Source organism: Phragmites australis, chromosome 22 (genome assembly GCF_958298935.1).
Source record: "Phragmites australis chromosome 22, lpPhrAust1.1, whole genome shotgun sequence".
Taxonomy (NCBI): Eukaryota; Viridiplantae; Streptophyta; class Magnoliopsida; order Poales; family Poaceae; genus Phragmites; species Phragmites australis.
Genome location: NC_084942.1, coordinates 3,000,970 through 3,010,941, shown reverse-complemented (window position 1 = coordinate 3,010,941; position 9,972 = coordinate 3,000,970). Strand labels below are relative to the sequence as shown.

General features: G+C 46.5%; 1 protein-coding gene across 1 annotated transcript; it reads left to right on the top strand.

Moving 5' to 3' along the window:
- The first annotated feature begins 593 nt into the window (after window positions 1–593).
- Window positions 594–2,288, top strand: LOC133905280 (cytochrome P450 94C1-like). The gene has a single exon (XM_062347037.1). It carries the CDS (start codon window positions 668–670, stop codon window positions 2,201–2,203), a length of 1,536 nt encoding a protein of 511 aa, XP_062203021.1. The 5' UTR covers window positions 594–667; the 3' UTR covers window positions 2,204–2,288.
- The last annotated feature ends 7,684 nt before the right edge of the window (window positions 2,289–9,972 follow it).

Sequence of the window (9,972 nt, the reverse complement as noted above, 5' to 3'; positions counted from 1 at the left end):
TGTTATTTTAACTTTGTCATGTCTACCATTATTTTTCCTACACAAATCATTGTTTAAGTAAACTAATAAAAGTGGTTTCACTAATTTTGGGGGTGTTATGGATTAGTTATGAATTAATCTATCTGCAACACATTTACTCAATCCTGCACGTTACAATAACTATTTCAAGATTTCATGTATTTTTACAAGATATAGGATCATGTAAGAAGACTAAAAAATTTTGTTTCATGATTTTTGGATTAGTAAATAATTAACTATGCATTTAACTCGAATTAATAAATGAGTTGCACGTTTTTCTTTTTTTTCAAACTTACTCTCCATGAAATATGATGCAAAGGATATTATTTTTTAAAACAAATTTCACAAAAGGTCTTATAATTGTCTCTAGTTTGTTTTAGATTTTTTTGTGATTTGTTTTAAAAAAAATTGAATTTTTGGGGGTGTTTTTGCAACAAAATCAAACCTTAGGGGTTTTTTTTGCAACAAAACAATTTTTGGGGGGAAAAGTCAAAATCCAAGTGACTTTTGGGTTTTTTTTTGCATTTATCCCCTTATATATAGACAAGCCTCCTGAGTCTTCCGCACAAACCCACATTTTTATCCGATCCCCTTCGATCTCTCGCTCCATCTTCCCCTTGCTAATTCTCGAGATCAAGAAGAGTCAGCCATGGATGCCATGGAGTTGTCATGGGCCGCACGGTGCTCAGGCATGGCGTTCTTCGGCTTCTCCCTCTGCTTGGCGGCGCTCGGCGTGGTGCTCCAGCTCGTGCGCCGGTGGCCGTGGTGCAGCTGCCATGTGTGCCGGGCGTACCTCACGGGGTCGTGGGCGAGGGACTTCACCAACCTCGGCGACTGGTACGCGCACCTGCTCCGCGAGTCGCCCACCGGCACCGTCCACGTCCACGTCCTCGGCTGCACCGTCACCGCCAACCCAGCCAACGTCGAGTACATGCTCAAGACCAACTTCGACAACTTCCCCAAGGGCAAGCCCTTCGCCGCGCTCCTCGGGGACCTCCTCGGCGGCGGCATCTTCAACGTCGACGGCCACGCGTGGCGCCACCAGCGCAAGATGGCCAGCCTCGAGCTCGGCAGCGTCGCCGTGCGCTCATACGCCTACAAGATCGTCGCCCGGGAGGTGGAGGACCGCCTCATGCCGGTCCTGGGCGAGGCCGCCGACAAGGGCACGGTGGTTGACCTGCAGGACGTGTTCCGGCGCTTCGCCTTCGACACGATCTGCAAGATCTCGTTCGGGCTAGACCCTGGCTGCCTCAAGCGAGAAATGCCCATGTCGAAGTTTGCCGACGCGTTTGACACCGCGACGCGGCTCTGTGCCATGCGGGGCGCGGCGGCGTCGCCGTTTATATGGAAGGTGAAGCGCTTGCTAAACATCGGGTCCGAGAGGGAGCTCAAGAAGGCCGTCAAGCTCATCGACGAGCTCGCGGCGGCGATGATCCTGGAGCGCCGGAAGCTGGGCGTCGCCAACAGCCACGACCTCCTGTCCCGGTTCATGGCCTCGTCCGGAGACGCGCACGGCGTGGACGACAAGTACCTCCGCGACATCGTGGTCAGCTTCCTCCTCGCCGGGCGCGACACGGTGTCCTCCGCGCTCACCACGCTTTTCATGCTCCTGTCCAAGAACCCGGCGGTGGCGGCCGCCATGCGCGCGGAGGCCGGAGGCGAGACGACACCGTGCACCTACCAGCACCTCAAGGGCCTGCACTACACCCACGCGGTGCTGTACGAGAACATGCGGCTGTTCCCGCCCGTGCAGTTCGACTCCAAGTTCTGCGCCGTCGCCGATGTGCTCCCGGACGGCACCTACGTGTCCGGCGGCGCGCGCGTGATGTACCACCCCTACGCCATGGGCCGGATGCCTCGCATCTGGGGCGCCGACCACGAGGCGTTCCGGCCGGAGCGGTGGCTCACCGGGCCCGGCGGGTCGTTCGTGCCGGAGAGCCTGTACAAGTACCCGGTGTTCCAGGGCGGTCTCCGCGTGTGCCTCGGCAAAGAGCTCGCGGTCACCGAGATGAAGGCGGTCGGCGTGGCGGTGGTGAGAGCGTTCGACGTCGAGGTGGTCGGGGAGAGTGGCAGTGGCGCGTGCGCCCCAAAGTTCGTGTCAGGGCTCACCGCGTCCATCAGCGGCGGGCTCCCAGTGAGGATTAGGAGAGTTAGAAATCAGACAGTCGAAAACGTTGTTTCATGAACGAAGTGAAGAAGCAATTCAGTGTACACAGAGTAGGGAAAAGAAGAGGGAAATAGCAAGTTGATTCGAAAGTTCCATTCAGAAATTCCATCCATTTGATGTGCTCTTCGTTACTCTTTTGAGTTTTGATGCTGCAACATAAAGCTAACTGTGAAATCCATACAGTTATCACCACTGTTTTATTGTAGAATTGAATAGGTCAAGCCGTGAGGAAACCCTCAGGCATCTCATGTATTTATTCACCGGTTCAATACATGTACACGGAAGATTTACATAGGAATAGATTGACGTACAAGGAACAAGTAATCTATCCCTATCTGATTCCATGAGCCGGATCCTCCGCATGCACCGTTTCTTGGCATGCAAGTTTGCTTGTCTTACATCCCCTGAGACAGAACGTCATGGACGTTAAGGCTGTTGCGAAAATCAAGAAACAATGCGGATGGCAAACCTTGGTGAATATATCAGCGTACCGAGAGGTTGACGGGACATGCAAAACGTGCGCTGACCAAGGCAAATTAAACCTTTTTCCTAATGAAATGAATATCAATCTCAATATACTTTGTTAGTCGATGTTGAGCGCGATTAGAGGACATGTAGACAGCACTAATATTGTCACAATAAATCATAGTCGCCGTGGAGATGGGACGATGAAGTTCAGCAAGTAGAGTACGAATCCAGCATGTCTCAGCAATGGCATTAGCTACAGCAGGATACTCAGCCTCAGCACTGGAGCGAGAGACAGTCGGCTGATGTTTAGAGGACCATGAGACCAAATTATCTCCAAAGTAAACGTAGTAACCAGATGTAGACCGGCGAGTGTCTGGGCAGCTCGACCAGTCAACATCAGAATAAGCCGACAAAGCCATGGAACGAGAGGGATACATGTGTAGTCCATAATGCATGGTGCCCTAAAGATAGCGTAGAATATGCTTAACGAGGCCAAGATGAGGCTCGCGAGGATCATTCATGTGTAAACAAACCTACTGTACTGCATAGCTAATATCCGGCCTTGTTAGTGTTAGGTACTGGAGAGCACCAACAATACTCCTGTAATGTGTGGGATCTGCTACAGGAGGTCCAGATGCTGCTAGCAGTTTAGCTCGAGTGTCCATGGGAGTGTTACACGGATTACAAGACTTCATACTAGCACGTTCCAAGAGATCCTCAACATAACGATGCTGGGACATAAACAATCCATGCTTGGTGCGATGGGCAGTAATGCCAAGGAAATGATGTATGGGTCCAAGATCCGTCATGGCAAATTCTCCACTAAGCGCATCTATAATCTAAGATAGAAGAGCAGGGCTGAATGTAGTGAGGACAATATCATCAACATAAAGTAATAGATATGCCATGTGAGTACCAGACCGTAGAATAAATAGTGATGTGTTAGACTGAGCAGGAATAAAACCAATGAAGGCCGCAAACTGAGTCAATCTTTGGTACCAGGCATGGGGTGCTTGCTTGAGACCATAAAGTGATCGAGTAAGTTCACAGACATGATCAGGATGAGCAGGATCCACAAACCCACTCGGCTGTTGACATAACACACGTTCAGAGAGATGACTATGCAAGAAGGCATTCTTCACATCTAATTGATGAATTGGCCAAGACGAGGAAACTACAAGTGCAAGAACCACTCGAATTGTTGTAGGCTTGATCACCAGACTAAAAGTTTCAATAAAGTCAACACCAGCTTGCTGAGAGAAGCCACGAACAACCCATCTAATGCCGAAATATCCACTTGCAAGAAATAATATTTGCACCATGAGGCTAAGGAAGAAATGCCAAGTATGATTGTGCATGAGCGTATTATACTCCTCAATCATTGCTGCATGCCAATTAGCATATTGCAAGGCATATTTGTAAGTTTTTGGAATTGGCGAGGCCGAAGTCATAGCAGCCAACAAGTTCAGCTTATCAGGTGGCTTGATAGGGATGCCAGCCTTTGTCCTGGTGCGCATGTCGTGCATGTTGGAAGGCTCAGCAGCGGGTGGTGCTACTACAGGTGATGGCGTAGCAACAGGTGATGTAGCGGATGGTGCAGGCGGTGCATCAATAATATGTGGCAAGGGCAGTGTGGCAGTAGTATGCGATGACGTTGGATGAGTAGCTACATGTGGAGACATCACATTGTAGGCAGGTACAACATGATGCGGGTGCGACACCGGAGCTATGGCAGCAGTAATATCCAAAAGAAAATCAAGTGAAGAAGAGACATAAGGGGACGTGAGAGCATAGGGAAACGACTGCTCATCAAATATGACATGTCACGAGATGATAACACATCCGGATGATCTGTCAAAACACATGTAGCCCTTATGATGAAAGGAATATCCAAGAAAGACACAAGGAGTAGACCGAGGTGTGAGTTTGTGGGGAGTTGTCGAGGCTATGTTAGGGTAGCACAAGCACCTGAAGACTCGAAGATGATCTATAAAGGGGGATAAGCCGTACAAGGCTTCATGAGGTGGACGAAAGTGGAGGACACTGGAAGGACGAATGTTGATGACATATGTGGCAACATGAAGAGCTTATGCCTAGAACTGAGGTGGCATGGAGCATAAAGAAGCAATGATCAGATGGTATTGTTAATTGTGCGAAGACTATGCTCAGCTTTGCCATTTTGTTGTGATGTATGGGGACAAGACATACGTAGATGGATACCATGCGAGAGGAAAAAATTAAGTGTGGTGGTGTTGTCAAATTCCTTCCCATTATCACATTGAAAAGCACGAATAGGAAGGGAAAAATTGGGTTTGGACATAGGCATGAAAGGCCACTAGCGTTGTGGCAACATCAGATTTTCGACGAAGTGGGAAGGTCCACATGAAGTTGGTATAATCATCAAGTATGAGCAAATAATAATGAAACCCATAATAACTAGTGAGAGGGGACGTCCAAACATCACTGTGAATAAGCTGAAAAGGACCAGATGTAACATACATTGATGAAGCAAAAGGTAGCCTAAGATGACATCCTAGTTGACATGCATGACATACACCAGACTTAAGGGTTTTTGACGCAATAAAATGACTAAACTAAAGATGAGATAGAACATCATGACCAGGATAGCCAAGACATTGATGCCACAGCTTCGCGGGGTGGACAGCAGCAACCAGTGTGGTAGATGAAGAAGGGGATGTCGGACGGACGGTGTAGAGGTCACCCGAACTATTGCAGCGAAGAATCTCTCTCCGGATATGAAGGTCCTTCACTGAGAAGCCAAACGGAGCAAACTCAATAGAAACATGATTATCAGTGGTGAGACGTCGAACATATATAAGACTTTTAATTAAAGGTGGAACGACAAGGATGTTTTCGAGATGAATCTGTTTGGTAGCTGTAGGAATACTGAAGGAGCCTAGTTGAGTGATAGGAAGAGATGATCCATTGCGGATGATGACAGTGGCACTACTACAGAATCTATTTAGTGAGATGTCCTTGTACACACGGATTTATGAAGCGTTTGTACAAAGGGTACCACAGACAGCTCCAAACTAGAACTGTTTGAGAAAATGGTAATGAGCAGTTGCAACAAAGTGGGACGCTACAGTACAGACGGTTACAAACTACAACCATCTGTACTGTTCCTTTTTGTACAGACGGTTCCAAATTAGAACCATCTGTACTAATAGTACAGACAGTTCTAGTTTTTTTTTTTAGATAAGGGAATAGATTATTTCGGCCTCTGCAAAGAGTTTTGCACACAGCCGTTCATTATTACAAGCCTCACACACACCAAAGCAATCCGTGATGGAACTCAAAATACTTCTCACACCGCAACATAGGAAAACAGAGATTAAACACAAAGTCTATTACTAAACTGCCATCCATGTCAAGCGTAGATCTCCATCACTGTGGTCTCCAAATGTCGACATGCATATGTGAAACGAGATCTCTCCTCCACCTTCTGTAGCATGGACCAGAAACATATCTAGTACGTATCTCTGAAAAGAACCTGCATAGAAGATTGAGTTTTTACCTTATTAAAGACCATGTCATTACGACTTAACAATAAAGCCCAGCAAAGAGCACTAGCCCTAACCAAAGAGTGGTATTTAAGTTGTTGATTTAACCCTTTAAGCCAGATCGGTTCCAGTTTAGAACCGTCTGTACTAATAGTGTTCTACTCGTTTTGAGCATATATCTTATATAAATTATTTTCATACAATGGTTAACAATAAACGACAAGTGAGACGATAAGGAAGGTTCGCGCAAGGTTAGAGGTTGCGAGTTCGATTCTTAGAAAACACACTCGTAGTATTTCATGTAAAAAAATTATATATACACGATTCTAATAACGAGCCATCTATATAAATCATTTATACAGATATTTTTAATAACTAGCAATCTATACAAATTATTTTTCTACCGGTGTGGATTACCGCCATTCGGTGTCATATGAGAAGTCGTGCCGGTGTCCATGCACCAGTCCGGCCCACCGTACTGATACTAGTTGAGCGCGGAGATCAGCGAAGAGTTGTCCCACTGCGGCGCTGGCGTTGGTGCATATACGTGGAAGGCGTGCTGCTGTCCGCCAGGAGGCCGCATGCCGAGCAGGCCAGGACCCCCGGGTGCGCGCCATTGAGGGGTCCAGGAGGGCCGAGGGCGACCAGGTAGGGCTGGTCCATGCCTCCATGGATGGACCGGGATCCAACCCGCCGGTACAGGAGGACGCCCATTGTTGGAGTTGGGGTCGCCGGCGTTGTTGGAACGTCCCTGGTTTTGGCCTTTCTTTTTTTGTTGTTGCCGGAGTTGGTGCCCTTCCCTGGGAGCGAGGCGCACCAGAAGAAGCGCTAGAACGATCGCCGGCGCGGTCGCCAGAACGCCCAAAGGAGCGATCGGCTCCGCGTGATGAAGAAGGTATTGACGGCCACGAGTGCGCTGGTGGATTCAACAGGAACAACAGATTTTTTGCTTTGCTCCTCGAGAAGAAGCACCAACCGGACCTGCAAAAACGATGGGAAGGGCGTCTGCAGGGGTATGAACGACCGAACATGCGAGTAGTCGTCAGAGAGTCCGCGAATGAAGAAGGTTGAGGACGAGGGTTTCGTCGGTGATGTTGACGTCGACGTCCCGAAGAGCATCGGCCAAGGTTTTCACCTTGGAGCAATACTCGGAGATGGTGAGGGAGCCTTGGATAATGGAACGAAACTACTCTATCAAAGATCTATGGAGATCAAGGATGACAGGGATTTGTGCCTTGATGCTGCCCAGGTTGACGGCCTGAACGGAGAGAGACGGACCGTCGGGAGGGACGACCACTGGCTTGTTCTTGTCGCCGTTGTCGCCCATTGGAGACGAAGACGAGCAGGGACCTTAGCGACGGGAAGAAGGAGGCGGAAGCAGTAGATTGGATCGGAGAGCACAGGAGGCTAGACTCGTGATACCATGTAGAATTGGATAGGTCAAGCCGTGAGGAAAACCTCAGGCAGCTCATGTATTTATACACTGGTTCAATACATGTACACGGAAGATTTACATAGGAATAGGTTGACGTGCAAGGAGGCAAGTAATCTATCCCTATCTGATTCCATGAGCCGGATCCTCCGCATGCACCGTTTCTTGGCGTGAAAGTTTGCTTGTCTTACATTTATGAGCCCACTGACCTGTAAGCTAACAGTTCTTTTCATCTTCAGAATGTTACGTATGGAGCTTCCATACTCCATTCTGTATTTCAACTTCTTTTTTCTGCACCTGTGTTTGAGCTTACTTTATTTCAAAAGACGCCCCTTCAACTGCAGAGATTTTCAGTCTTACGCCAAGGAGTAGCAGTTTCAGATCATCCTGAATTCCTGATGACAAATCAGTGCAAGAACCATAATTGCCTCAACAAGATTAATGGTGTAACCATGGGAACTGTACATAAACAGCAACATAATGGTCCCTCTGCTAATTCTGTTCCCTACCTCTGCTAATTTGATTGCCAGGTCCTACGTAGGATCCACACAACTGTCTCTGTTTGTACACTAGAAGCAACTGGGAACCTGCAGTGGCTGGTGTTGACTGTTTTTTTCTGCACACATACAGTTCTCTCCAGAACACTGACAAGTGAATTGCATGTAGAAGGTAGCATGACGGTTTTGTAGGACTGTGTTTGCATTTGCAGAGATGATATGGTGAAAATGATGGATTCCTGTATTCGTCTCTTCTGTATCAAGAGACGTAATGCTTAAAAGATGTTGCTGAAATTTTAGTTGATGTGAGGTGAACTCATACATATTTCCTTCTCTTTCTCATAGTTGGGTCGAAGAATAGTTGTATTCTAGAACAAGAATTCAGTTAGTGTTTCTGTTGGATAAGCAAAGAAAAGACCTTACACGTGCTGAAAAAAAGACATCCAATTCCAAATATGATATATGCTATATGCTATCCTCATGAAAGTCTGAATTTTCTACAGCACCTGTTTACAGCATCATTTGCAGCTGTGCTTGTTTCTCTACCCTTGTTTTTCTTCTACCAATTGTCCTGACTCTTCTCCAATTTCCAAACAGTGAACAGCCTGTCCATATCAGCTGCGTCATTGACAACTAATAGCCTACGTAAACCTGATTCTTCCATTGATAATTTCACACTTTCTTCCGACGCAATTAGTCAGTGATGGGATTAGAGAAATACAACGGATACAGAATGTCGATATTTAACACTATACCTGATCCTACTTTGCACCCAATCGACAACTTGAGCTGCAACGTGCGTGCTGAAATCACCTTGATACTTCCAGAACGTCTAGAATCTTGAAGAAAGTTGGGGCCACGTTGTAGAACAAAATCTACATATAAAAATTGACAAGAAAGCAACCAATTGTTCCAGAAGAACTCCAAAGAAAACGACACACTATTGAGCATTACTTTTCCTGGAAAAAACACACATTACTGGGCAATATATCGGTTAGTTGCTCAAGCTTTTCACCTTTTGTGCCAGTCACTGGAGGAAAAATAAAAGACGCTAGCTCCCTACTAGTGATGGCGTTGGATCATATATCTGCATTCTGCAATTGGTTGGTTGGCTACACCTTTACAGCTCTTTCAAGGATTAGAGCCATCTTTCAAATAATTATTCAGAGCGTTGAAGCTAGTATGTTCAGTGAGATTTGCTTTGCTCTTTCCATCCATTGCCCATTTGTGCAGTCTCATCCTCACATACGTGATGAGCCATTTCTCTCATGACTGGATAGAAATGCTGCTGTTTTCAGAAATGGCCTGCAAAATGTGCTTGTTTTGTAGTGAGAATGTGGCCAGACAACTTAAAACGGCTGCACTTGCTCTTTTGCTTATGTTCTGTTCAGCCGTAAATTGTTCCTCTGTTGCTCTGCATCGTTGAACAGTGTATAGAAATGCAATATACATTAGTACTCGAATCGCCATTTTTCTATCCAGGCATGTGTGCTTCAAGAATCAAGTGGCCTGAATGCAAAGTAAAAGGCATTCTCTGCCGAGTTCTACCAGTCATTCCATGATTTGATTTGCATTATGGTACTTTACCACTTCACAATATAAAGTTTTACGGAATTACCCAACTTCTTAAGATCAAAGATGCCTGTCGCATCCAAAAATATAGGTTGATATGCTTGTTGATTGTGAGCTTCAAGATTTTTACAAAAGTGGCTATAAATCGTACAAATTGCATAGCAGATTGGATAATTTGACCCACTCAAACCGCATTTATACGAGGGCGAAATGTCCTAGAAGGGGTAGTCATCCTGCATGAGACCATTCATGAAATTCACCGTAAAAAGATGAATATGGTCTTTCTCAAAATTG